The following is a 25,686-nucleotide window of genomic DNA, read 5'->3' on the forward strand; positions in this document are numbered from 1 at the left end:
GTAGGAGGGTGTCCGTCGCTGGTGATTGGAAGGTGTGAGCGCGGTTCGGATTCCTGCGCGCGCATGAAAATTCCCGATGCTCCGATTAAGTACCTCCATTACTTCGGCTTCATCGGTGACAATGAAGATAGCAGTCCATGTATATATAGTCAAAGGTAAAATTCGAACGATTCGCTCGGATTTACTCGTAATTAATGATTCAGTCATTCGTTCAGAGAAAATTTTTGACACTTCGTAAAAATTTTTTGTTTTTACTCACATGACCAAAAATCCGTTTGTGTGATAAAAAACCAAAAGTTATCTTCAATCTGAAGAAGTTCGAACTAAATAATTATATTATTGCGGTGTTTTAGAAATTAAGTTTTAATGGATATGATAGATCTTAATTTAGAAAACGGGTTAGTAAATCCATTTTGTCATTGCACTCGCATTCATTTTTGAAGCAGTTTCGACGTAACTATAACAGCGAATAATACTTTCTTCAGATTCAAAACCTACGATGATATATAAAACATGATAAATATCCCACATATTTGCCAATTTTCTTCCCTAACGATATATAATTCTTCAGCAGTGGATACATTTTTATCGTTCCTAATTGCGGTTTTCGGTGTTTCCTGTTTCGATATCATTACCAACTTGAGAGAATATTTCTCAGTGCAGTTTTCTGTAATTAATTTTACTCATTGTTCCCCCTGAAATTCTCTGCATCTTGTTCGTTACATTTAGTTCATAATGCACGAGTATTATTTCTGATTGTGAAATGAATGTTTCAGCGATGTCAAAGTATGCCCGGACGATTTGATAGCAGAGAAAGACTTCATGGAAGCTCAAACTTTGATAGTAGAAGAAGATGGTTCACTAGGTTCGACAGATGATCAAAATGTCAATGATTTGTCCACAGCAGATGCTCTTTTAGACACCGCTGGGGAAGATGACGTTGATTTACAATATCAGTTTCGATCAAATGAAGGAGGTTAGGCATTAAACTGATTTCACTGCTTGGTGGTGAAGTTGAATAGTTTAAGATTGATTGATGACCAAATACGTTTCACAAAGATGTGTTCTGTCTTTGATAAAACAAGTTAATATTGTGTGAATTTGTTGCAGTAACCTACAGAGTAGTTCAGGTCAGCGGTGCTCTAAGTACTGATAACGAGTCAACGTTACCGCATACTATTATTTCCGCTACACCTTCGTTGTCCAGTCCGCAACAGATACAAACTGTTTTCACTAACCCTTTAAATGGTAAGCGCGTGCACAAATATGTATTCTTGATAGACTTTTGTTTGTTTTTTTTTTCTTTTTCGCTGTATATTGTGTATATTTATACAGGCGCTTTCGTATGTAGATTGAGTTACGAATTATTTCTTTTTAAATCCGAAATATATTATGTTAAAGGTCAACTATATGTTATTGGTTCGACCGATGACGTGTATCCTAAGACAAATAATCACAAACCTATCGCACCACGAACGAGTTCTGTCATAGAAAGTATAAGAAATCCGGGTATTTCGGTAATATATCCATTTTTAAATTAACCAAAATGTTTTCGACTAGAGAGTAAATTTCGCCTTGCAATGCAGAGAGACGATAGAAGAAGAGCTACTCATAATGAAGTTGAAAGACGCAGAAGAGATAAAATAAATAACTGGATAATGAAATTAAGTAAAATTGTTCCCGAATGTCATTCTGATACGTCGAAAGGATATGACGTTCAAGTAAGTCTACGACCATTTCGAACCAATTTGATGAATTTATCTGTAACACGTTGATATTTTGATTACAGCAAAGCAAAGGTGGAATATTAGCGAAAGCTTGCGATTACATTACGGAATTGAGGGAATCGAATCAAAGACTTATGAACGTTCTCAAAGAGAACGAACAGGTTACTGCTGAACTGGTCAAACTAAAATCCATAAATGAAGCTTTATCAAATGAAAATGACGAATTAAGAAGTGTTTTGAAACAGAATGGTTTAATAACGAGGTAACGTTTATTTCGTTTGATGAAATTAGCATTACCTATACCTACCTCTACGCAAACCTAACTGTATGTGGTATTTCAGGTATCACAAATAGGGTGTAAGTTGATCACCACGATTCAATAGGTTTGTTCAATTATTAAAAACAGTACCGGAGTTGGATTTGACCAATTTTTTATTTCGTGTATCCTTTGCTGATTGTTTATACGATGAGCATTTTGCATCATGTTGTTAATAGGAATAAAACAAATGTTATCGTATATTTTGAAAAATTTTATCAACTAGTTGTGTTATTGTATTAAATGTCTCCTTGCTTACCATTATTTTGATAGTTAAATTTAAGGTATGAAATGATTAACTGGCATGCATTCGTTTTAAAATGTTGATAATTATCGGTAGATATTTAACGTATGTATGTTCAGATTCGGCGATAGTTGCCTTAATTTTTCGTTTATTTGTCATAAATTTTGAAAAATTTCGTTGCAAGGAAATTGTATTTATTTCAATTATTTATTCGAGTTTTGGATGGTTTTTGAAAATTAAATCGCCTTTGTAACTAGAATGTTGAACACTAGAACAAGCCGAGATCAGCTTTTGAGTGTGGAATTCATCCCATCTTTTTAAAATTTCAATTCGACATACTACGTAAAGGCCTAAATGGGAGGTTCCCTTGACATAAAATTACCTAATTGAATTTTTAATTTAGTGTTCAATCTGCGCCTAAAACTATGTAGAAAATGGTGCGATGATAGTTTTTTCCAAATTAGGGATGAGATCGATTTCAAATACTTTATTGAAAGGATTGGACAGAATTTATGGTAAGTGATTTCTCAACGTTTAAAATTTTTTGATTAAAATTTTGATTACGTTGATTTGAAGGATCGAAAAATGAAAGAAAATTTAAGAAACTGGTACTGCGTTTGAACATATTTACGTGAAAACATGTACTGATATTTTGATTTTGTTGTAAATAATGTGTTTTTTTTTGCTGTACTTATTTTATTAAATTATTCATGATTTGAAGAGATACTATATTTTTGTTTCGTGATCCTGTTTGTCGAATACATTGTGTATACACTGATTTTATATCCCTGAAAAATTCAATACATTTATGTTTGAGTAGCGGAATTGCATAATTATTATTATCTTTCGAACTAACCATAATTAGGTAAGAAAAATGATAACTGTTGTGGTAGTTCATCATACTTGTACGTGTTGTGTTCTTACATTTCCTGACCTGACGCTTCTTTTAACTGGTCTGATAAGATCAAACTTGAGGAAAAAAGAAACGTTGAGAACTAGATTCGATACTTGGAATGGGAAGTAGGGAGTGGGAAAAGCCAAATTTGAAAATTACCTGCAGAACCGAAATTAATAAGAATCCTTGGTAAGGAATGAAACCATTGTGACCAATGTATTCAAATTTCAACGCTCTAGGTCATCATCGTCACCCCATTTAAAGTGAAATAGACTCGATTCTCTCGCCAATTTCGACTCCAGCGCCCCCCTCAATGACCTGGGGATCCAAATTTGACACATTTAGTAGGTACGTAGTTGCAGTGTTTGACTTTCTGGTTCCATTTGCCTCTTCTCTAAGGTCAAAAAAATGATTTTTTGACTTGAAGACCTGTCTGCTATGTAACCCTTTGCATCCATAATGACCTAACTTCAAATGTGATACTCCAACCCCGTTTGACCCTTCTCCTTTCGGCGAGTAACGCAATCACATAATCAGGCGAGCTTTACGAGAAAGAGATCTAATTTGAAAAATTGAATCGTATGAATCGATGAATACTACAGCAAAAGTAGCTCTTGGTTTTTCTGCGCTCGTTTGAAGAAATCTACTCAACGTCCATTTCCACCCAATCGTATCTACCTACTCGTAAATATGGAAAAGTAATTGTAATATGCAATTATTACTTGATCAGTTCGACGAGTAATGATAATGTTATCTCAAGTAGGTACAAGGTGCAATCAATAGCTAATCAAATGGCGCAGTTGATGAAAAAAAATCCGAATATTTTGAATAGTTTTTATTGAACTAGGTCAAAAAAAAACAGAAACGGAAAAACAAAACGAATTCAAATTTTAAATTTTGTAAATAAATCTGATTTAAATAAAAGCTACGTACGCGTATAACTTAACAAATACATAAATAACTTGATTATTACAACGTAGGTAATTAATTTAACTATTACGAAAAATAAACATTGATAAGTAATAGTACATTATTAAATTCCCTCGACGGAGAATAAGTACACAAACTATTTTAACATTCATACAAATAATATAACGATTTAATAAACGCTCGACATTGTACGCTCATCTCTTCGGCGTTGTAGGTACTTAAAATGATTATTGCTAGGCTTTTTTTTTCAAACCGTTTATTTGCGCGTAAAAATGAAATGAAAAAAATATACAAAATCAATGAATACAGCGAGCAATTTCAAAACACAATGAATGAAGTTCTTCGAGCATGATTCATGTATGTAATTCATTCATACGCTATCTAACATGATAAAAATGCACAAAGAGACATGAAATTCTTCGGATGTCTCCGATAGTATGGTAATTTTTGGAATTTCAATAATATTTTAGACTTTTGAATTTCATGCGAGGTTAAACCCATTGAAAGCCGTGACTAAAATAATTTTCGCGTACTGTTATGAGGAAAAATACTCGCAAAAAAGAGTTTTTATTGCAAAAAATCGAAAACCAACGTCGTTCACAGACTCTTGTCGAGGCATATATATAGGTATAGGTACGAATACGAATACGAATATAGAAACAACGATATACATAATTAACATTTTAGCAATATGCATCGGTAAAACAACAGTTCTAATAAACCTAAATTATGATCTATTTCTATTTAGTTATCTACAAAATTATATATGGTAACAAATAAAACAATAAAATCATGTTTCTAAAACGCCTTACGAATGGCTATTAAATTTTTTTTTTAACGAATAATAATAAAATTGGAATGCCTAAACAATCAATACGTTCAACGTATTTGTATTAAAAATATATAGTTGATATCTTTTGTCTGACTACTACGATCATTGTCACCACCACCAAGTAACACAGAAGAAAGAACGAAACAAGACAAAAAATTTACGGCAAAATGAAGAAGTGCGCGTTCAATGTACACGATGCAATAGGGGGGAGATGTATGAAAACTTGATGCAATGTTGGGAATTTTATTTTACAAATATATCACTTTTTAGAGGTGAAAAAAAAAACAAAGTAGAATGAATATGCAATATATCAACAACAAAATTAATCTTCCAAATTACGGAATGCTTGCTGAATATCTTCGTACAACTGATCAAAATCTGCTTTGATTTTCTCTTCGCCATCTTTGACGGGATCCTAAAAAAAAAATGAATAAATTGTTAGAGTGAACATGTGAATAATTGTAAAAATTAACTTGAAAATTACTCACTTTGAATTTCATGGAAGATAGTTGGTACAATATGTTGGCCATACTATCTCTAATTATAGACCATGTAATTTTATTGTCTGACTGAGCTGTCGATTCTACAGCATGACGCGACATATCGTAAAATGCAATAATGTTACGCAACATTCCTACGGTCTTATAAAATGGACAGAATCGATCGTAAGGCGAGTAACTGAAATATTGGAAACGACGATGAGAAATTTTTCATCAAAACGCGACGACGATAATTTGCTCGAAAATTGAAAATACAAACCTGTTCTGTTGTAAGAAATCGTCTTTGAGTAATTTGGCAACTTCCAGGGTAATTTTATCGGATTCGGCCAACGAAGCTTTACCAACAAGTTGTACGATTTCGGATAAGTCCTCTTCTTCTTGAAGGATTTCTTTGACTTTTGTACGAAGCGGTACAAATTCTTGGAAATTTTTATCGTAGAACTCGTCTAAAGCTCTAGTATATTTACTGCGTAAAACAAACAACAAAAGATTAAGAAACAGAAGGTAATGAATTTCCAAACTTGATCCCAGTTATGAGAGAACACGAGGATTCGAACCTGTAAGATATAAGCCAGTTAATGGATGGAAAATGTTTACGTTGAGCGAGCTTCTTATCCAGACCCCAAAACACTTGCACGATACTTAAAGTAGCCGATGTGACCGGATCTGAGAAATCACCACCAGGAGGTGATACGGCGCCTACGATACTGACGGATCCTTCACGATCCGGATTTCCCAGACATTTAATTCGGCCAGCTCTTTCGTAGAAAGAGGCTAATCTTGCACTCAGATAAGCCGGATAACCACTGAAGAGAAAACAAAGAGATATAAATTTTAAAAAAGAATATGTTTTCGAGAAAGGCAGAAGTGAGATTGTCACCTGTCAGCAGGCATCTCAGCCAAACGACCAGAAATTTCTCGAAGAGCTTCGGCCCAACGTGACGTCGAATCGGCCATCATCGATACGTTATAACCCATATCTCTGAAGTATTCGGATAAAGTGATACCTGAAAGCGATATAACGGGATATGTTTTCATTTCGAGTTAAATTTTAGTTCATTCGACAAGTGTAATAACACACACACCTGTATAAATTGAAGCTTCACGAGCAGCTACAGGCATGTTTGATGTATTGGCGACGAGAGCTGTTCTTTTCATGATGGATTCGGTAACACCGTCTATTTCGACATTCAATTCGGGGAAATCTCGTAATACCTGAAAAAAAAACAATCGATAAGATCTCAAAAATAAATCCGAGTATAAAAATAAACATACGAAATAGAAAAACCACACACCTCAGCCATTTCGTTACCACGTTCACCACAACCGACATAAATAATGACATCCGAGTTGGAATATTTGGACAAAGCTTGCGAAATGACAGTTTTACCGCAACCGAAAGCTCCTGGTATAGCGGTTGTACCACCTTGTACACATCTACACGCGTCAAATACAATAGAAAAAAGTGTCATCAATCAGAACGAATGCGAATGAAACGTTGATAACAATGTGAAAAATTCATTACGGGAAGAGAGAATCGAGAACACGTTGTCCGGTCAGTAAGGGATAATTAGCGGGTAACTTTTCAGTGACAGGTCTCGGTTGTCGAACAGGCCATACTTGAAGCATAGTGAATTTCGAACGTTCGCCATCGAATTCTGTTTCCAGAATAACGTCCTGAAAAATACCACTCATCGTTAGAATTCAGTTAGTACAATCGACTAAATATGCTGAGAAACTGCTTCACTCACATCGACAGTATAGTTTCCGGCGGGAGCAACATAAACGACGGTACCTTTCGCTTTGGGTGGCAACATCATTTTATGTTTAACTAACGAATTCTCGTGAACGATACCGTATAAATCGCCTCCAGTTATGTGGCTGCCAACCTAAAACCGAAAGAAACATTATTCGATATCACATTCGACGATCTGTCTCATACACAACACGTTGATTCGCGCTCACCTTAATATTCAACGGGTTGAATTCCCAAGACGAAGAACGTCCTAATGCTGGTACATTGATACCTTTTGGAATGTAAATACTTTGCACTAAATCGCTGATATCTCTCAACGGCCTCTGAATACCATCAAAGATGCTACCCAATATACCGGGACCCAATTCGACAGATAATGGTTTTCCAGTTCGCAAAACAGGATCACCGACGGTAACTCCGGCTGTTTCTTCGTATACCTGAAAAACCCCGAGGAATAGTTAACCAGTAAAAGCAAACGCTGACGGGTGTTGGATTTATTCATATTTACAAACCTGAATAGTGGCCATGTCACCTTCCAAACGAATGATTTCTCCAACCAGTTCGAAATAACCTACACGAACTAACTCGTACATAGCCGATCCGGACATTCTCTCCGCTGTAACGACTATACAACACAATTTTTCATCGTTAATGTTTTTCAAATAGAGGAATCGAGTTCAATTACATAAATGTAAGTTACTCGATACTAACCAGGTCCAGAAACGGCGTATACGAAACCGAATTTCGATTCCTTTTCTTCATCGCTAATACGTGGTAGCTGCGACATTTTGAGTAATCAAGTTCCTGAAAACGAGAAAACAAATTTCATTAAAAAGACGAATTCGGCAAATTTTGAACACATCGCATCAACTTAACATAGTAAAATAATTAAGTATATCCCCAATTTCCTATTTATTACATAAAACATAGAAATTTGGACTTGAGAACTCACTGTGGAATCACAGAAGTGGTTTAGATAACACGCTGCCAACGAAACAAGTTCGTGCACAAATAAAGGAAAATAGAAGTTTATTCGGGAAGTTCTCCGAAGAATGGGGCTTTTGAAGAAAAAGGGAAACCTCCAATCGTGAAAATAATTATTAGAATTTATCAGCATCTCAATAAATGATAAAAACTCTCAAGGTTATATTAATAATTGTAGGCGTTGTCCATCACATTTTAGTAATAACGCGATTAATATTTATCGAGTCTGTTAAGAAGAAGCAATTAAACTATCAAATGTTAGAAATATGATCGAGAATCTATAATATTCAGCATCAGCAAAAATGAAAATTGTAATTCACAGATACGTACTCGTCTTCAACGAAAAATGAAAATTAGAAGTAACCAGAACGACAGCAACTTCGGTGTTTCGACAAGTGCAGTCTACGATATCAACATCGGTGCAACGAAGTAGTTAATTAATAAATTTAATGAAATTATAATTAAAATAAAGACGAATAAAGATCGTATAAATATTTAAAAATTACAAACATAAAACTCCACTATAGCACTAATCAAACACACACACCCATCCACCCAATTTTCAGGGTACCACCCTAAATACAGCGCCTTAAAGCTTATGGCCTGGTTTGGAACAAAGTGTTTTTTTTTAAATTGGTAGTAACTTTCAAGCACTACAGGGGCGCTATGAACTTTTCTGTTTTTTAATTTTAAAATTTATTTCAATTTTCAATAGATTTCAATTCAATTTTATTTTGAATTTTTGAAAGGAAATTGCCAAATTTGAAATTGGCGAGAAATTTTTTCTTAAAAATGACGTTGGAGGTAAAGGTAAAATAATGCTGTTTTAAAAAAATAATTTTGTCGTCAATTTTATTACTTTTAAATTTTTTATTACACTTTTGGAAAATAGAATAGAATAGTTTCTAATTATTTCAAAATCAACAATTTGAACAATTCAAGAAATATGCATAAATTAATTGTTGGAATTCAAATTCTCATCAATAATTTCATAATAACATGATGACTCTGATAACGATTTTCTATATACCCTGTAGAATTTCGCTTTAGGCCTACTCCCCAATTTTCAATAATCTTAACATTTTCATTAGTCATAAGGCACATTTCCATTTCGACAAAAAAATGCCCAAAAATGGCATCTGCTGAACAGAACACGTAAATAGGTAGTTTGTGCTCATTGTGTTATGGTCAGTAGATTTGATCTATTGTTATTTTAAATTCATTTATTTCGGTATCTTTCAATAAAATGAAATCTAATCTATTCGGCAAAAAGATAAAAAGATTAAGGCCTACGGAATTCTGAAGTGAATTTTACGATCTCAAATCAAACTGATACTATTTTAATCGCATTTCTCAATTTCGTTTAGATTCTTAACTTACCTAGCATAATTTATGTAAACATTGTCAGTTGAAAAATTGAAAACCATATCAATTTTTGTCTCAATGAAACCAGTTCTTTGGCTGTGTGAAGTAATAATTTTGATAATTTGTCAATATGTACTCGTTAATAACTGTAATTCAACCAAATTAAAGTAAGAAACAAAGTAACCTACATTGAATTACCTACGCTATTTTCAACTCAACTCTTTGTTTTATTTCAATTCAATTTTTCAAAGTATTCTTTTTACAGCACAAAATATAGTGATCCCGTCACCAGCTACTCTGTATTATAATTTGTGATTAATATTTCAGTTTTTGGATGTGAAACAATTTATTTCACTATAGATAAATTTGATTGATAATTATGAAATTTCTACCTTCCATAAAAAGTGAAGTTACCTATTTTGTTGAAACAGAGTTGATATTGAATTGAGAAATTATACTTGGAAAAGTATGGACAAAGTGCAAAGTTTTTTCTCAAAGGTATTTCCGATCCAATATTCGGAACCCTATTTTATGGTCATGATGTATGGTGATTTGGTAAAGTTAGGTAAATAAATTATTAAATTACCTATTTTTTAAATTATGTTCAATATTTATACCTTTTAAAAAATAAATCTTGATCTCGATGATGCAAACCTTAATCTATGTGAAAATGAGAATAATTTACATCAAATCTATGTACTTCAGCATTTCACGGTAAAGAAATGATTGGTTTCTTATATAGCCACGCAGATTCAACAGATTCGGATGTTTTAGTCATTGCATCAATTGGTTGTTTGCCTAAATATCGACGTCACGGAGTTGGAAGTTATTTATTAGAATATGCGTTGAATTACGCTGAGAAAAAAGGCACCTATAAAGCTATTCGTTTGTGAGTACATACCTATCCCTTTTACGATCAGTGAGCAAAATTAGAAATAGTAGATAAGGAAAAAAAAGAAATAATTTCATAGGTATTCTTCAAACTGGCCAAAGCCATATTCATTAGTTCATAGACGTTGCCCAAGTATAAGTTGTAGATCATCATTATTTAAGTATCATTTCATTTTGAGTACATAAGTACTTACTACATGATGTACCTACTTAATTTATTGTGCAATATGCTTACACTTTTGCAGATTTGTCCAAACAAGAAATAATGTTGCTTTGAAATTTTACAAGAAATTTGGTTTCAAAATTATCAATCATGAATCAGATTATTACATGAGTTTGGTGGATACTGATGCTTACAAAATGGAAAAAATTATTCATCCGTCAATAGAAATAAATTCAATCAACTCGTACAATGGAACGAAGAATCCAGCGAAGAATACGGAATGGTCTCGATAGGAAATTTTAGTTATTATCAACTACCATTATATAGTTTATTGCTTTTGACAGGGAATTTTATTAAAATAAAAATAAAATACAGTACTTTGAGGAAAATATGGATAAAGAATAGATGATACCTAATTTGACTGAGTACTGATATGAAATTCTTCTCGCAGGAATGTACTTAATTTTAGACATGTATTTTATTAAAATTATTTCTGTGCAAATTATTAATTCGTTATTAAATAATTCATTTTTCGTTGAATTGAATAAATTTTTTCTTCAATTTTTTTTCTCGAAAATAATGCAATTAATTTGATTCAACGCTTGCGCCTTCATTTTACCAAATTATGCAACCAAACTAACACTATTGCTCCGAGTCGGTTTTTTAGAATTTTCCGATGAAGATGTTTATTATCATAATCAATCATTGTGAAAAAAAAAATCCGCCGCCGAAAATGTGATATTATGGTGTAAATGAAATGTATGATAGATTTTTATAGATTTTAGTCGAACATTATTATAATATAAGTATCCGAAATGAAGAGGTAAGAGAATAACTAACGTAATCTCATTCAATTATTATAAATATCTTCGCTATTTTTCTCAGTCATCATGCTTCCGCGTGATACAATTCCGTAAACTTGCTCATTCTCACATTGTATTATTTCTCCAACAGATCAAAAATTGAATTAGGAGATATCACACCGCACAATATCAAACAATTGAAACGACTCAACACCGTCGTATTTCCTGTTTCGTATAATGAAAAATTTTATAAAGATGTACTAGAAGCTGGCGAACTGGCCAAATTAGGTAATATTGAATTATATCACCGTAAAACTTCCTGTTCCGAAGATGAATCATAGTTGGAGGAGATAGTATATTATTCGTTGTCTAATTCAACGTATTTAATCCGCAATGAAACATTCCTGCTGATATTACTTCGACTTTTTGAATGTAATAACCTAATACTGTGATTATTCATTTTCCAGCGTATTATAATGATATTGTAGTCGGTGCGGTATGCTGTCGTATCGATTTAGAGCAAGGAAGACGACTCTATATCATGACTTTGGGCTGTTTATATCCATACAGACGTCTCGGTATTGGCACCATGATGGTTCAGCATGTCTTGAATTACGTTGAAAAAGATGGAAACTTCGACAGCATTTACTTGTTAGTATAACCATCACCTATACGATGTACATGTGCATTCAATTTCTTATCACTATACTATTTTCTTTCGTGTTTTTTTTCATTATTACAGACACGTGCAATTAAATAACGACGGCGCTATTGAATTTTACAAAAAATTCGGATTCGAAATCGTCGAAACGAAAGAACATTATTATAAGAGAATCGAACCAGCTGATGCGTACGTTTTAGAAAAAGTTCTCAAGCCGAAGAAAACGTAAACAATGAAAAATGAATATATTAGAGCCAACAAAAAAGTACAAAATGTAACATTGAAAAAAATAATAGTAATAATAAAGTAAACTTTAAATTTTTCGCTTTGATATGACTACTACCCAAGAAGTAACGATACTAATTGTGTATAGCTGAGTGAATTCGTATACGAAAGTAGTGTAGTATAAGGTGTAGTGTATATAATTATTGTAATTCTGATGAAACTTTGGAAATCATTTCATTATTTCAAATAAATTATTTGCGATTGCGAAGTCGAAAATAAATAAACTGATAAACTGACGGCATTGACACGAATTATTCATTTTAAAATTTTATTATTTTATTTATTTTTATTAAAAAAAAAAAAAAAAAAAACTGGTAGCGACAACGATAACGAAAAACTTGGAAGGGTACAAGGAAGGATAATATCATTCATTCGTTCGTCGTTCATGGGTAACGTAGGTAACACCTTCGCGTAAATAAATCAAAAGGTCTTTGGATTATGTTATCACTGTTATCAGTTTTTAAATTGTTATCGCTGTATTTCATTTCATTTTTCATTAAAATTGTGACGAATTATTTCGATTATTATTGTATACTTTAATGAACAGTTGTATTTTTACTAAAATGGTTACAGTGGAAGTTAAAATTATAAAGTGTCAAAAGTTGCCTTATAATCATACAGTGATGGACTCACTATTCAATATTGCTCCCAAGACGCCTCCGAAAAGAAGTCATTCGTTGAAGATAAAACGTCATTGCAACGATCAACGTTTCAAGATGCCTCGTGGGTTAATGCTTTTCGTGGAGGAAGCAAGAAGTTTAAGTCAAGATTATGCCCTGGAATGTTTATCACTGGGAAACCTATTTCGTGAAGGAACATTACGACTTGAAGAAGTTATAATATCAGTATCAAAGATGTTTCATCGCCGTCCCGATCTGATTTTAAAATCAAAATGGATTCTCCCTCCCGGCTACAAAATTATGTTCGCTACTGGATCTCAACCAGAATATTTTAAGATAGATGTTTATATCAACGAAGAGGTATATTCTATTGATAAGAACTGAGCTATGTAAAAACCCAATATTGCTTTAATTTACCTGTTGTAACGTGAAAAAATAAACGTTTACTCTCGCCAAAGACGTCTTTTTGTTCATTATTGGTAGCATTATTTTTTTTTAACTTTCGTTTTAAAGTGGTCATAATTTGAAATAATTACTTGAAAAGTTTAGCATAGAATCGTGTAATATTGTAAAATGAACCGAAATCGCCGCGATCCTCATCGAGATCGTATTTTACATGGGATGTCGTTTTTCGTTTCTAGAAGTGTTCCAAACGATGTTATACGTCGTTTTAATCAACTCGGCGTTGCAATCAGCCACTATGCTATTTCTTTTCAAACTGTGGCCATAGTCGTGATGAATCTCGGTAAGTAGATTCAAATTTCCTACTAATTACATGTTCAAATAAAAAGAAGCGAGTTTATTTTCAATCGTCAATCCCTTCGTGGTTTTATAGATGACTGGGAGAATCAGTCACGCCCAGTAAAAGAAGCCGCCAAAAATTTGAGGAAAAGTGTGGTAGGCGTTTCGATCATTCGAGCTTTTTATTCTGATTATGGACGGAGAATTCCAATCAATATGGCTGGAATAGACATAAGTTTCATTAGATGGCAACACTCGTACATATGTTTTGATCTGCCGAACGAACACGAGCAGTTGCAACGACGTTGGCCAAATGAATTCGGTCGGTTGTTATAAAAGTAAGTGAGAAATATTCGTATAATCGTTACGTATATTTCAATTCATATCATTAAACTATGTTCATTCATTTTTACAGAAAAAAATCTTTGAAATCGTCGAAACGAAGCTAACGAAAGAACATTATTATAAGAGAATCGAACCAGCTGATGCGTACGTTTTAGAAAAAGTTCTCAAGCCGAAGAAAACGTAAACAATGAAAAATGAATATATTAGAGCCAACAAAAAAGTACAAAATGTAACATTGAAAAAAATAATAGTAATTATAAAGTAAACTTTGAATTTTTCGCTTTGATATGACTACTACAGAAGAAAAAGTAACGATAGTTGTACGGTTCGTAATTTAGAGAACTTTCTAACAGTTAAAATGATTAGGTTTTTATAATACGGTGAAATTTGTATAGCTGTGTTAATTTGGAAATATACGATTTATTTACGGTGTTATTTGCTAACTGGTAAAGTACCATGGAGTAGTTCTTTTATTCGTTGAGCGCATAGAACCGAGCCATTAAACGCTTCTTTGCTGCTCTGAAAACGTAATTATTTCGTTAGTAGGAATTAGTGTTTTTCTCGATACCTACACGTATGTATTTGACGATTGAAAAATAGTAAAACAAAACTAGTCATTTACCAAGGACACATTTAAAAACCCGTGCGCCAAATCTTTCAACACATCCAAATGAACCTTCTTGTGTAATCGGTCTAATTTTTTAGCCAAAATAACGCAATCATCTAAACACGGGTCCATTTCAACAGACTAGTAACAGAAATAAGAATCAATAACATGTTCGACGGAGAATGAAAGAGAATAAAAACGCTTACTAGAATGGAAGTAGGAGGAAACTTCTTAAAAATACTATCACTGGCTTTGATAGGAGATATGAATATATCGTCTTCGGCATCTGATATCAATTGAGTAATATCAATTTCTTTAACAGAGTGACAATTGCTACGAACAGTTTGACTGAAAAAGTGAAAATTGAAAAATCAAATTAAATTAAAGCTTGGGGTATCCATCAATATTTCAAATTACACATCAAGTTACACATACTCGTTTCGATGTGAACTGAGTTTTTCTTTCAGATTCGAAGCGAATCCCTTTATAATATTTTTGTACTTTGCGGGTAAGGGTACTTCTTCGGGATTTTGTTGATTATCCGTTAATGTTTCGGAAGACGTGCTTTTTTCACAATCTGGCGTCAAATCGGAGAACGATGGAGGTGTAATGGACTCTTGCGATTCGGATTTGCTATTTTCTAAAGCTTTCAATTCGCTTTCGTCCGTTTCCTCTAGTGATGTAGTTTCACTATCCGGTTCTTCGAAATTTTTGATCCCCGAATAAGTGGATTTTCTACCTGTATGAGTATATGCTGAAAAAAAAGAGCCGAATTTAAACTCCAAGAAATGTTTATAAGATTGTACTAACACGAGTTTCAAGCGTGTGATATTCTGCTTTACCTTTAATGGAACACATCATGAATCCAAACGCCAACAAAGGATCGAACAAAGCGAGGAAACGAGACGGCGAAGGGTAAAATTGAAGCACAGTAGGAACATAAGCGAGAAAAATTCCATCTGGTTTTCTGATGTTCAATTGGATACATTTCAGCGTCAATGCCAGACAAAGATTAGCACCAGCAGAGTCTCCTGCAGAACACATTTCATTCAAATATATGCGAAATTTGCACGAAACAATACCGTGTTGTGTATATTTAACCTGCGAAAACGATTTTTCTCGCATTCGTGCCCAAAGAACTCAAATTATTCAACGACCACACATAGGCGAACAATACTTCCTCGACAGCACGAGGATACGGAGCTTCCGGCGCCAAAGAATAATCTACCGACAATATAGGTGCCTCTGTCCACATAGTCCAGCTTTTTAAATAAACTTGATGCGATTCTGAAGTCTGCGAAATGAACCCTCCTCCGTGTAAATGGAAAATGAAGTAATCGGAAGTTGGCGAAATGGGACCAGTATCGATATTCTGTTGTAAAAAAAAAAAGAAACACGTAAGTAACGTCTAATTTTAGCATAAATTTCAAATCACGTCGAGTTAATTTCTCAATTACCATTCCTTGTCTTCTCACAGCCGATATTAATCGTACGTTAAGAGGTTTCAAACCAATATGAGCAGTAGGAACTGGTATTTCGACGTTGCGATCGCCGCATTCGTATTTTATAGGTTCGTTGGGCAGTTCTATCATTTTATTTACGAAGTGAGTAGGTTGAAACAGGATATTCATTTTTTTGAAAATATCTGAAAAATATCGTCATAAAGATTGTGTGTAGGTTTGTGAATGAAACAGTACATCGATTTTTTTCTTAGTAGGTCTAGGTACCTACAGCTTTCACTCATATTCCAAAAAGTTTTACAAAAATCCGCACAGGCCGTTCGATATGATGCTATTTGTGTCATTCTTTCTGCTCTCAGTTCCGCATTCACGAGAAATTGACTACCTGTAGAAAAATTATACGTTGAATGAATAATAAAACAGATGGGGGAATGGGGGAGTGTATCTACTTGTTGAAAGATAAGAACACGAATATAATTACTGATCGACTGCGATGAGAACGTGAGACGTACCTAATTAAGCCATTAAAATAATGGATCACGTATCACCGTTTGGCGTTTTGTAATGCCTGATATCAATTATCAGACGGTCAATTACCAAATCGCTGATACTATGTATAATTTTTAATATCTCACGCCACCTTCTTCAGTATAAATAATAATTCAACTAACGAATAATCTAATTACAGCGAGAACAGTTTATCCCCTCTTATTAACGATTTTAGAGTCAAGGTTGTTATTTATTTTGTTTTTTACAAAAGAGTTGAACACGTGCATAATGTAATTGAATTATCCCCAATAGTTAAATATCGAGTCATTAGAGTTCTTTATAAATATACAACTGCAAAGAACTACAATCTCAATATACTTACATGAGGCGGCACAAAAAAGAAAATTCTTCTCATTGTAATAATATTCAGAAAATACCGTCATCATAATGGCCACAGTTTTGATGATTGGTTGTGAAGCATCTCCGTACTGCAATTACAGAATTTTATAACGAATTAATAAAATAAGAAGCGGAGTCGTCGTAACAACTGCACCGATATCTCTACCTGGAATCCGATACGTCTTCCAAAAAAGGGAGTGATATTCACTTTATCGATACATTGTTGTAAATCTTTGATGACATCTACTTTATCCATAAATAAATGTCCCGGATCAGCGGAAGCTTTTAAAAATTGCAGGAGCTGGAAACATGCACTCAACGAAGAGTATACCTGGCTGTAGCTTTCTATCTCTCTGTACAAAAATTCGAATGAAATTAGTAATCGCGAATTCGCGACTCCTTCATCACATGATCAACAAACGCATACGTACTTGGCATAATGTAGTTTTTGGAAAAATAGAGAACTACGATGATCTGATATACTTTTACAGGTTTTTGAACATGCACTGGATAATTTATCGACGGCGGTAATAAAGCTACGATATCCATTCGACGGAGTTGACTTAAAATCGTAGTCGGGGGCTGTGCTGCGGAAATCGTTCAATATAGGTAGAAAATTTTCGATTTGTTCTTCTAAAGCTTCGAAAGCATTGTACAGTTTTTGACTTTTCGAATCATGTAGAGGGTAAAAATACTGCTTGTTATCGACGCATGATTTCAGCAACGATTCATAAAGTCGTTCACTAGGAATTTCGGTAACCGTAATGCTCATGACTTGATGTAATCTAGATGAAAAATAGAATAATGAAAAATACATTAGTGAAAATGAACATATAAAGTACTTGAATTAAAGTTGGTGAAAAAAAAGTAAGTCAAACCTCAAATGATCGAATATTTTTCTCACGAAAGTACACCAAAATTTCGGACGAAAAAATAACTAAACTGAGTACACGATGAATTTTCAAATTCTTAAACTTAGAAGAAATTAATACCGCTGCCTTTACTTACACTTCATTGTTTTTTTAAAAAAAATGTAGATTATTATACTGATAACGAATTGATAAGAAAGAGACGCGAAAAATAAACCAGCCACAGCCGCAGCGTTCAACCGTTGAACCGAAAACTGAACTGAATACAACAGGTACTGACATGGTCGAACATGGTAAACTCGATTTGATAGCCTGATACTTACTGATACCGATTGATTTTCATTTCACTTCTCCACTCGACTTAATTATAGTAATAATTATAAAGGTGTCATCTACAAAACCTATTGTTTTCTTTCACCCGCGTTTCAACAGATTTGGATATCTTGACAGAGTAATAGTCCTTAATAACATCACAAGAATAATGAAACTCGGGTTTTTGCTGTCATAAATAAAGTGCTTGAAGTACGCTCACCCACATGATAAAAATTCATAGCTTTTAAAAAATCACTTACGCTGACACCATCACTATCTAACTCGTTGAAAAATGAAACCACGAACTGAAAAGCACTAAGTTTCAAATGTTGCATTTCAACCAACGTTACTTGGATACGTTCACAAAAATAAGAAAGATAACCATTCTCTATTTCGAAATAAAATTAAATTTCGTCATGTAAAAAAAATAATTCACGATAAGAATTACATTCGTGTGACAAAACGAAATGTTCAGTAATAAGATATTCAGTTCATATGCCACATTCACTGCGATTAACACATTTAAAAACATTTCTGTAGAATTGTTATGATTTAATTAACACGTCCCTATTCGAGAAAATAACAATATTCAACTTCATAGCTCGCAGTACATTTTCATACAGAATTTTTAAATTTAAAAGCAACGAGGTTTTTTTCTTCAAAATATCGTTCTGCGTTTAATTTCATAATTTGGGGAGAAAAATTTACATATGCAAATTTCACACTAACACAATTGTTGTGATCCTAATAAATAGACTTCTTGATTACGTAAAACTAATGGAACGTGCTAAATAATGAATTGTGATTCAGAATACAGAGTATACATTAATTTTATTATAATTTAACACAGGTAGTTAAAGCGAGTAACATGACTCATATTTCTGCAAAAACTTTTACATCACAGATCACACCAAATACTTATGTTCTTATAAAAGTACATAAAAAAAATTAATGCTTAAAGCTGCAAGGTTGTTTTGGGAATTGGCATATCGTTTCTATTAACGAGATTTGACCAATCTGGAACTCGGTTATTCATTTCATTGTACGCTTCTCTGGTTAATGATTTCATCGTGATCATATCAGTAGCACCGCAAATGGAACCTTGAAAAATTCAGTAAAAAAATTAACGCACAAATGTCGAGAGCCGAACAACCATATGCTATTAAGAATGAAATATTTACCTCCAAGCCAAGCGACGTAATTTGGCAAGGCAGGTGGGTCATGGAATTTAAACGTATTAACGAATAATCTTTTCGAATACCGCTCTTCTTTCAGCAAAGATAATAATTCTTCCTGTAATCGAGCTTTTAACCCTTTGGCCATGGCAGTACCTCCGATCACGAGGATATTTTCAGCTAATGGTCGCCTCATATCGACGCTACACTGGAAAGTAAAATCGAGAAATTTCAATTTGAAATCACGGACATGAAGTACCTATTGAAAAGTAAAATCTATTACCAATAGAATGGCGTCTAGAATCATAGTACTCAGCGATAACTGATCACCATCTTGTTCGAATAACACATCGTAGCAAAATTCTCTGTCACTTGATTCAACGTTGATAATTTTATCTCCATCTACTCGATAAGTGAATTCAGGTGGAAGTGTATCAGGTTTAACACCATTTCGTGAATCTGTAGATCTTTGTAATTTTGTAACGAAGCATCCTTTTACTGAATTGAAAAAAAAATTAAAATCGCAAATTAGCATAAGGCGGCTCATAATCATAAATAACAGTAAATTCGTATCTACTCGTACCTAAAATATCTTCTATAATTTCATCATTCAAACAGGAAGGATCATCGATGGCTTCTTCGGTTGTACCTACGATACGTTTCAATTTGCCAAACAATCGGTCTCGCAGAGTACTATGGTGCATAAAATTACAGAGATGAGATTTATTTAAGCCTTCACGAAGTAAAATATTAAACGAATCGATATAATTCTTACTTTTGAACTAATTTTGAACCCAATGGTAAAGCTTGCCAAGCTTTCAAAACAGGGATTCCTTCATAAACCGGTATAACTGTCGCTTCTTGATATCCGATATCCACCACCAAAGCGGTGTTTACTCCTAACGTATATAATGAAACCACATGCGAGGGTACAAATATCACAGAAGTTACCTACAATGTCAGAGGCAAAGCATTTTGTTACGAGTATTGAATATAAAAAATGTAGCAATTGAATCGAAAATTAATATTACCTCGAAGTGATCAAATAATACTGATGCCAAAGTATCTTTCAAAACAGTAGGACATAACAACGATTCCACAACAACGACGCGTTTTTCTTTGGGATGAATCAGAGCATATCTAGAATAATAGCGTCAATTACTAGAATTGTTACGAATAAAAACGTTGAGAAAAACAATTCAAAGGATAAACTCACTTGAAGAAAAGCACATGAATGAAATCAATCAAGTTGGTGCGTAATTCGTCGATATCAGCGTACTGAAACACTTTCACCGTTTTACCGGTATCTCCAGAAATGGTTTCGGTCGGAATGATACACCTGGGACTAGGTTCTCCACTAAATCCAAATCTAAACACAGACAAATGAAGTTTAATATTTTAAGCAAAGCTTTAGAGGAAAACAATTCCATTTACTTGGTGTATTTTGCTCCAATATCCAATATCACGCACTGCTTGTCCAATACCAAGCTGAGAGGATCGTGAGCTGGCATTCTTGAGGCGAGCACTTTACTGTTTTCTGAAGAAATAAGAAATACTGATTAATTATATTAAAAGTCCAAGACATTTCACTTTATAATAAAACCAATCCAATATGAATTATGGATTTATGGGTGAGTATATTATGTAGATACTTTTGATATCTTACTTCATAGTCAAGAAGTTCCAATTTTTTGAAGTTGTTTATTTTATGACTTGAACCATGAACCAACTTGAAACGATTACAATTTAAAGTTTCTGAAAAATGACACGGTTTCAGGTTAAATTACTCAAAATTTAGTCAAAATTCAAAAACAAAATGACCAAAATTTTCTTCTAATCACTATTCATGACAAAAAAAAGAAAAAAAATTAAAAACACAAAAATAATCGATTGTGATTTGTGATTGTGCGTGATCGATTTACTCGAGTTCGATCTTGATAATCGATTTTCTTATCACTCGTTTTTGTTTTTTTTATCAAAAATTTTTTTAAAAATATTTTTCATTTTGAAAATTCTGGAAAACTCTCAGGTTTTTTATATTTTATTTCGTAATCAACTCAACATTTGAAGCACGTTAAGGTAATGTAGTTCATTATAATCAAGTTTTGTTATAATGTGAAAGAATCTGCATCGCAGAATGTGAACGTAACAAGTTGAACTGAACCAAAGTACATCGCACATTAACTGTTCCGGTGAGTACTTTCAATTCCACGTGATTTCTTTCACTCTATTATACCCATTGATTATCGTGAAATTTCGTTACAGCATAATGAACCCGTCGGGATCTCAACGATTACCATCGTTTCGAGACTTCAGTGAAATGCAGAAAGCTATACCGCCGTTTACGAAAAGTAAGCTATTGAGCAAGAAAACCTACGTGCCCAATTTGGGCGTCTCTCGCAAAACACCGTCAACCCAAATCAAAGAAGAAGCCGGTGCCGAAAATTCTACTAATAAAAGAGATACCCCTCAGCAGCGTCGCGAAAGGAAACACAATGTTGTACAGACCGAAGGAATTTTCTCCTCCGGAATCGACAAAGCTTCTCCGTCATCATCTGGAAAATTCGGTGGCAAATCTGGCGCCGCTTCGGGAAGTGGATCTATTAAAAATAAACAGCTCAAAAAAGTCGTCGAAAAGCTCGACGGACAACGTAAAAGTAACCCGGAAATGGTACCTCTCAAAGATGTCTTCTGGGAAAGACGACCGGAAGAGTTCGAAAAACATCCTGTATCGGTACAAGATTTACCTTCGGCGTTACCGTGGACAAGAATAAAGAAAGGAGAGCCAATAAAAAGTGAAAGTGATACGATTAAAGATTCTCCTCTTCTGAAAGATATTCTAAAACCGAATGACGAAGTAGCTCCGTTATTCGTTCTGAAAACTCCGAAATATATTCCCGCTGTCTTGGATAATTCGCAGAATCCGAAAATTAAAGTAAAAACAAACGATTCGGATACCGATGGTTATAAATGTACCATTCACGATTTACCCGAGGGTCAAATAGGCAAATTGCATATTATGAAATCTGGTAAACTTAGATTGGTGTTGGGCGAATGTAAATTTACTCTGCAACAAGGAGTGAAAGTCAACTTCAAAGAAGAATTAGCCGTTGTAAATGTAGACCCCAGTAAAAAAATGAACGAAATCGTTAATTTAGGAGATGTCAACAATCGAATAATTATGGTTCCTGAAAATATCACTGACTTGATTACTGCTACTTGATTAAGTTACGCGTTTTATAAGGTTTTATATTGAAGTATTTGAATAATTATGTTCGTTTTTGTATTAAAATAAATTTTTCAGTAATTCTTCGTGATTCCTTTATGCGTCAATTTTACAGAAAAAGAAAAAATAAATAACAAAAATATATTTTACTAGAGATTTGCCAGTAATTAAACCAAATCCACACGAAAAATACCGTAACAAATGTAATAATACAAAATGGAAATGTAACATAAACTTAATACAACTTTAACCAAATGATTATTTCATCAACGCAGATACCACCGCTTTCGCATTCAATGATTTCAAATCGGTGTACGTTTGCCCCGTTCCAACAAAAACAATCGGTTTTCCGGTGATGTATGTCATAGAAATCGCAGCACCAACCTAAAACAACATAATATTAATAATAAGCCCACTCGAAGTATGTCTTCTAATAAAATGGTATTTTTAAAAATGGTTTACCTTATCATCGATGGTATCGAACTTGGTTAAAACTATACCGTCGATTAAATGCGGGTTTGCGGAATCTGAATTATCAGCGATTGCTTGATTGAATTTTTTCAATTGATCAACAGCTTCGTTGCCAACCAATGCTTCTCCAACGAATAAAACCATGTCTGGATCGTTCACTTTGATCAACTGAAAAATTATAACGATGAGATATAATTTCAAGCATACGTAATAATACCAATTGGTTGAAGAAAATTAACCTTGGATAAAGCTTTCATCAATGGTTCATTATCCTGCATACGCCCAGCAGTATCAATCAAAACGACGTCGACTTTAACATCTTTAGCGTGATTAATTGCTTCCATAGCTATCCCAGCTGCATCCTTACCTGTATCAAATTACGATTACTTTAATTATGTATATCTGCTTATTATCACGCAATCGTTTCATTTTCTTACCGTATCCTTTCTCGTACAATTTCACCATTTCTAATCCTTTATGCTTGGATGGTGGATGAAGCGAATTGAGATGTCTCATATGAGTACGTAATTGTTCAACCGCACCGGCGCGAAAAGTGTCACAGGCGGCGATCAAAACTTGGAAATTATTTTCGATCAACCAGAAAGTAATCTGCGTACAGATTCAGGTAAATCATTGATCGTTGAACAAAATGTAAAAAATATCAAAAATTACGAACATACTTTCGCTAAATTAGTAGATTTTCCGACTCCATTCACACCACAAAATGCAATCACGTAAGGCCGTCCTTGTTTCTTAGCTTCCATTATATCACGTAATATGTCAACTTTCTTCTGCGGTAAAAGAATACGAACCAAAGATTCGTTCATTGTGTTTTTCACGATCGAAGTTACCGATTCGAATGTTCCCAAAACCTAAACAAAAACGTACAATTTTAGAATACATCGGCGATAAAAGGTACTGCGATTAATTTGGAAATTATTCCAATGTTCTATTTTACCTTTCCTTCAAGTTGCTTCGATACAGAATCGCATAAATTTTGAGCGATTTCAGTGGCAACATTTTTAGATATTAGATGATCTTTTAATTTTTCCAACACCGGTTCCATCATTTCCGGGGTACAGTTTTTATTTCCTACTAAGCCTCTGTAAAGTAAAATTGAAGAACAAGGTTTAAATTAAGTACTGCAAAACCGAAACAATTTGATGAAAATCATCTCTTACTGGAATACGGAGAATACTCCTCGCGATTTAGCTTCAGCTTTTTTCTTTCTTTCGGCCGCTGTTTCGAATTCTTCATCGACTTCAGACTCTTCTTCAACTTCCAAGTCACGTATGCTGCCTTTCATTTTACCAACAATCTTCAAGTGCACAACACGATTAAAAATATTGATAAAAAAATTCAGATAGAATCTAGAATGGAAATAATTACTTCGGTATTGGTTGAAAAATTGTACTCGGATTCGTTCTTATTTTCCCCTTTGTCTTTCGTATAATCTAAATATTGTAAATCAGAGCTGCCTCCTCCGAGATCCCATTTTCGAGGCTTTTTGCCTTCCTTCGTATTCTCCTTGGGACTTTTCCTGTGTAATAGTTACGTGAAAATTTCATAGTATTCTGGTAATAATAGATGATGACGTTATACATACGTCGTTTTAGCCTTCTTGGCATTAGGTGAACCCAGTTTTTGAGCGAATTTGGCCCTGTTTTGCGAAATAATATCGTCGTTCACTCCATTGACAGGCAGTGTATTTGGCTTAGAACTTTCTTTGTTCGCAGGAGCTTCGATAGACGATGCTGAGGTCGAATAAAAATATGCATCGATAGTTTAGAACTTTAGAAATTATAACGAACGAGTGAATATAATTATTCGAATGCTAGAAACCTTTCTTTTTGTTTTCTTTGTTCTCTGATTTCTTCTCAACCATAGACGAAACTGTTTTCTTCGACTTGGCGGATTCTTGATAAGTTCGCATCGGTTTTTGTATACATTCCTGCGCTTTACCCCATTCTTCGGCCGATTTCAGAACAGCTTTGAAATGTTTTTGAAACGAGTCAAAACTCTGTAACAGGAATCAAAACTTGAATAATCCAATTAGGTACATAATTGATAGCAAAATGCTCGGTGGAACATACATGAGAATGCATAGAGCGATGAAGTTCATTTTTATACTTATCGCGGAATTCTAATTGAATATCATCGAGGAATTTGTCGATGTAAGCCAACTGCAATATCTTCTGATAAGCCACCACAAACACAAGTTCAAATTCATTATCCAATTTGTATTTTAGCACTAATGAATTATGCTCGAAGCTGTTATTCCCGGTTCTCTCCTATAAATGCAAACGATTTTTTATTGAAGGTAACGGCGATTAATTGAAATATTTACATGAAAGAATTCAAGTTGAAGATATGTACCTGTAGAACAACATTTGAAATCAATGCGTTCACAGAAGGGGTGAATATATGTCCTGTATTCTGAAAACACCACAGAACTATTCCTCCTTTACTAAATATGGAAAATAAATCCAACATTTTGATACTTTTCGGTAAGGAATTGATTCACGAAATAAACTTCAAGTATTCAGTATGAATTCATTAACTTATGGCGTGGAAGTATAGTACGTCGGATGTCGTCACCGTAGTTGTTATCACCGAAAAT

At 33.8% G+C, this 25,686-nt stretch overlaps 7 protein-coding genes across 11 annotated transcripts; 3 read left to right on the top strand and 4 right to left on the bottom strand.

Moving 5' to 3' along the window:
- Positions 1-231: 231 nt before the first annotated feature.
- Positions 232-3,112, top strand: LOC135840446 (upstream stimulatory factor 1-like). 3 transcript variants are annotated; one of them, XM_065357006.1, is made up of 8 exons: positions 236-398; positions 486-669; positions 777-976; positions 1,111-1,248; positions 1,402-1,517; positions 1,587-1,721; positions 1,790-1,989; positions 2,069-3,112. In XM_065357006.1, the coding sequence occupies exons 3-8, from the start codon at positions 823-825 to the stop codon at positions 2,079-2,081; spliced, it is 756 nt and encodes a 251-aa protein (XP_065213078.1). In that variant the 5' UTR covers positions 236-398; positions 486-669; positions 777-822; the 3' UTR covers positions 2,082-3,112. The 3 variants fall into 3 exon arrangements, with proteins under 3 accessions (XP_065213084.1, XP_065213069.1, XP_065213078.1); XM_065356997.1 differs by lacking the exon at positions 486-669 and having other exon boundaries at positions 235-398; XM_065357012.1 differs by lacking the exons at positions 486-669; positions 1,402-1,517 and having other exon boundaries at positions 232-398; positions 1,561-1,721.
- An 890-nt stretch (positions 3,113-4,002) lies between these two features.
- Positions 4,003-8,739, bottom strand: LOC135840463 (V-type proton ATPase catalytic subunit A). Of its 2 annotated transcripts, none has more exons than XM_065357023.1 (13): positions 8,515-8,739; positions 7,912-8,004; positions 7,713-7,825; positions 7,410-7,637; positions 7,196-7,333; positions 6,970-7,121; positions 6,740-6,881; positions 6,530-6,659; positions 6,325-6,451; positions 6,002-6,250; positions 5,704-5,910; positions 5,433-5,622; positions 4,003-5,359 (listed from the first exon to the last, which is right to left on the bottom strand). In XM_065357023.1, exons 2-13 carry the CDS (start codon positions 7,985-7,987, stop codon positions 5,267-5,269), a joined length of 1,845 nt encoding a protein of 614 aa, XP_065213095.1. In that variant the 5' UTR covers positions 7,988-8,004; positions 8,515-8,739; the 3' UTR covers positions 4,003-5,266. The 2 variants fall into 2 exon arrangements, with proteins under 2 accessions (XP_065213095.1, XP_065213104.1); XM_065357032.1 differs by lacking the exon at positions 8,515-8,739 and adding an exon at positions 8,153-8,171.
- A 2,529-nt stretch (positions 8,740-11,268) lies between these two features.
- On the top strand, positions 11,269-13,429 carry san (Probable N-acetyltransferase san). The gene is made up of 4 exons (XM_065357115.1): positions 11,269-11,426; positions 11,558-11,694; positions 11,874-12,057; positions 12,149-13,429. The coding sequence occupies exons 1-4, from the start codon at positions 11,419-11,421 to the stop codon at positions 12,294-12,296; spliced, it is 477 nt and encodes a 158-aa protein (XP_065213187.1). The 5' UTR covers positions 11,269-11,418; the 3' UTR covers positions 12,297-13,429.
- Positions 13,430-14,239: 810 nt separating this feature from the next.
- Positions 14,240-18,642, bottom strand: Hsl (hormone-sensitive lipase). Of its 2 annotated transcripts, none has more exons than XM_065357059.1 (12): positions 18,455-18,642; positions 17,445-17,798; positions 17,180-17,366; positions 16,997-17,102; positions 16,397-16,510; positions 16,123-16,310; positions 15,767-16,037; positions 15,508-15,696; positions 15,101-15,419; positions 14,872-15,013; positions 14,681-14,806; positions 14,240-14,577 (listed from the first exon to the last, which is right to left on the bottom strand). In XM_065357059.1, exons 1-12 carry the CDS (start codon positions 18,463-18,465, stop codon positions 14,491-14,493), a joined length of 2,094 nt encoding a protein of 697 aa, XP_065213131.1. In that variant the 5' UTR covers positions 18,466-18,642; the 3' UTR covers positions 14,240-14,490. The 2 variants fall into 2 exon arrangements, with proteins under 2 accessions (XP_065213131.1, XP_065213138.1); XM_065357066.1 differs by having other exon boundaries at positions 17,892-18,634.
- Positions 18,643-19,006: 364 nt separating this feature from the next.
- Positions 19,007-21,219, bottom strand: Arp10 (Actin-related protein 10). Its single transcript, XM_065357091.1, has 9 exons — positions 21,036-21,219; positions 20,804-20,906; positions 20,586-20,738; positions 20,401-20,509; positions 20,145-20,320; positions 19,953-20,062; positions 19,653-19,867; positions 19,376-19,577; positions 19,007-19,295 (listed from the first exon to the last, which is right to left on the bottom strand). The coding sequence occupies exons 2-9, from the start codon at positions 20,878-20,880 to the stop codon at positions 19,150-19,152; spliced, it is 1,188 nt and encodes a 395-aa protein (XP_065213163.1). The 5' UTR covers positions 20,881-20,906; positions 21,036-21,219; the 3' UTR covers positions 19,007-19,149.
- Positions 21,220-21,373: 154 nt separating this feature from the next.
- On the top strand, positions 21,374-22,678 carry RpIIIC53 (RNA polymerase III subunit C53). Its single transcript, XM_065357104.1, has 2 exons — positions 21,374-21,561; positions 21,635-22,678. The coding sequence occupies exon 2, from the start codon at positions 21,639-21,641 to the stop codon at positions 22,590-22,592; it is 954 nt and encodes a 317-aa protein (XP_065213176.1). The 5' UTR covers positions 21,374-21,561; positions 21,635-21,638; the 3' UTR covers positions 22,593-22,678.
- Positions 22,679-22,722: 44 nt separating this feature from the next.
- On the bottom strand, positions 22,723-25,684 carry SrpRalpha (signal recognition particle receptor alpha). The gene is made up of 12 exons (XM_065357079.1): positions 25,443-25,684; positions 25,160-25,357; positions 24,909-25,086; positions 24,673-24,820; positions 24,456-24,606; positions 24,248-24,384; positions 24,025-24,169; positions 23,747-23,938; positions 23,504-23,675; positions 23,306-23,433; positions 23,058-23,234; positions 22,723-22,979 (listed from the first exon to the last, which is right to left on the bottom strand). Exons 1-12 carry the CDS (start codon positions 25,557-25,559, stop codon positions 22,854-22,856), a joined length of 1,869 nt encoding a protein of 622 aa, XP_065213151.1. The 5' UTR covers positions 25,560-25,684; the 3' UTR covers positions 22,723-22,853.
- Between the last annotated feature and the right edge of the window lie 2 nt (positions 25,685-25,686).

Source organism: Planococcus citri, chromosome 1, assembly GCF_950023065.1.
Source record: "Planococcus citri chromosome 1, ihPlaCitr1.1, whole genome shotgun sequence".
Classification (NCBI taxonomy): domain Eukaryota; kingdom Metazoa; phylum Arthropoda; class Insecta; order Hemiptera; family Pseudococcidae; genus Planococcus; species Planococcus citri.

What these genes read in the sequence shown, in the direction of transcription:
- Hsl (XM_065357059.1), bottom strand. An exon ending in CAAAAACTACATTATGCCAA is followed by an intron (nt 17,367 to 17,444) that starts GTACGTATGCGT and finishes ATTTTTGTACAG; the next exon opens with AGAGATAGAAAGCTACAGCC. An exon ending in TCTTTTTTGTGCCGCCTCAT is followed by an intron (nt 16,511 to 16,996) that starts GTAAGTATATTG and finishes ATTTTTCTACAG; the next exon opens with GTAGTCAATTTCTCGTGAAT.
- LOC135840463 (XM_065357023.1), bottom strand. Translation starts at nt 7,987, where the DNA reads ATGTCGCAGCTACCACGTATTAGCGATGAAGAAAAGGAATCGAAATTC. An exon ending in GTTCTCGATTCTCTCTTCCC is followed by an intron (nt 6,882 to 6,969) that starts GTAATGAATTTT and finishes TGACGCGTGTAG; the next exon opens with ATGTGTACAAGGTGGTACAA. An exon ending in TGAAGCTTCAATTTATACAG is followed by an intron (nt 6,452 to 6,529) that starts GTGTGTGTGTTA and finishes TATCGCTTTCAG; the next exon opens with GTATCACTTTATCCGAATAC.
- Arp10 (XM_065357091.1), bottom strand. Translation starts at nt 20,880, where the DNA reads ATGCCAGCTCACGATCCTCTCAGCTTGGTATTGGACAAGCAGTGCGTG. An exon ending in ATTCATGTGCTTTTCTTCAA is followed by an intron (nt 20,510 to 20,585) that starts GTGAGTTTATCC and finishes CTATTATTCTAG; the next exon opens with ATATGCTCTGATTCATCCCA. An exon ending in TTCTAGACGCCATTCTATTG is followed by an intron (nt 19,578 to 19,652) that starts GTAATAGATTTT and finishes TTTACTTTCCAG; the next exon opens with TGTAGCGTCGATATGAGGCG.
- LOC135840446 (XM_065356997.1), top strand. Translation starts at nt 367, where the DNA reads ATGGATATGATAGATCTTAATTTAGAAAACGG. An exon ending in GTTTCGATCAAATGAAGGAG is followed by an intron (nt 977 to 1,110) that starts GTTAGGCATTAA and finishes AATTTGTTGCAG; the next exon opens with TAACCTACAGAGTAGTTCAG. An exon ending in TAAGAAATCCGGGTATTTCG is followed by an intron (nt 1,518 to 1,586) that starts GTAATATATCCA and finishes CTTGCAATGCAG; the next exon opens with AGAGACGATAGAAGAAGAGC.
- SrpRalpha (XM_065357079.1), bottom strand. Translation starts at nt 25,559, where the DNA reads ATGTTGGATTTATTTTCCATATTTAGTAAAGGAGGAATAGTTCTGTGG. An exon ending in AATCTACTAATTTAGCGAAA is followed by an intron (nt 23,676 to 23,746) that starts GTATGTTCGTAA and finishes ATCTGTACGCAG; the next exon opens with ATTACTTTCTGGTTGATCGA. An exon ending in TCGATACCATCGATGATAAG is followed by an intron (nt 22,980 to 23,057) that starts GTAAACCATTTT and finishes ATGTTGTTTTAG; the next exon opens with GTTGGTGCTGCGATTTCTAT.
- san (XM_065357115.1), top strand. An exon ending in TGGCGAACTGGCCAAATTAG is followed by an intron (nt 11,695 to 11,873) that starts GTAATATTGAAT and finishes TTCATTTTCCAG; the next exon opens with CGTATTATAATGATATTGTA. An exon ending in AACTTCGACAGCATTTACTT is followed by an intron (nt 12,058 to 12,148) that starts GTTAGTATAACC and finishes TCATTATTACAG; the next exon opens with ACACGTGCAATTAAATAACG.
- RpIIIC53 (XM_065357104.1), top strand. Translation starts at nt 21,639, where the DNA reads ATGAACCCGTCGGGATCTCAACGATTACCATCGTTTCGAGACTTCAGT.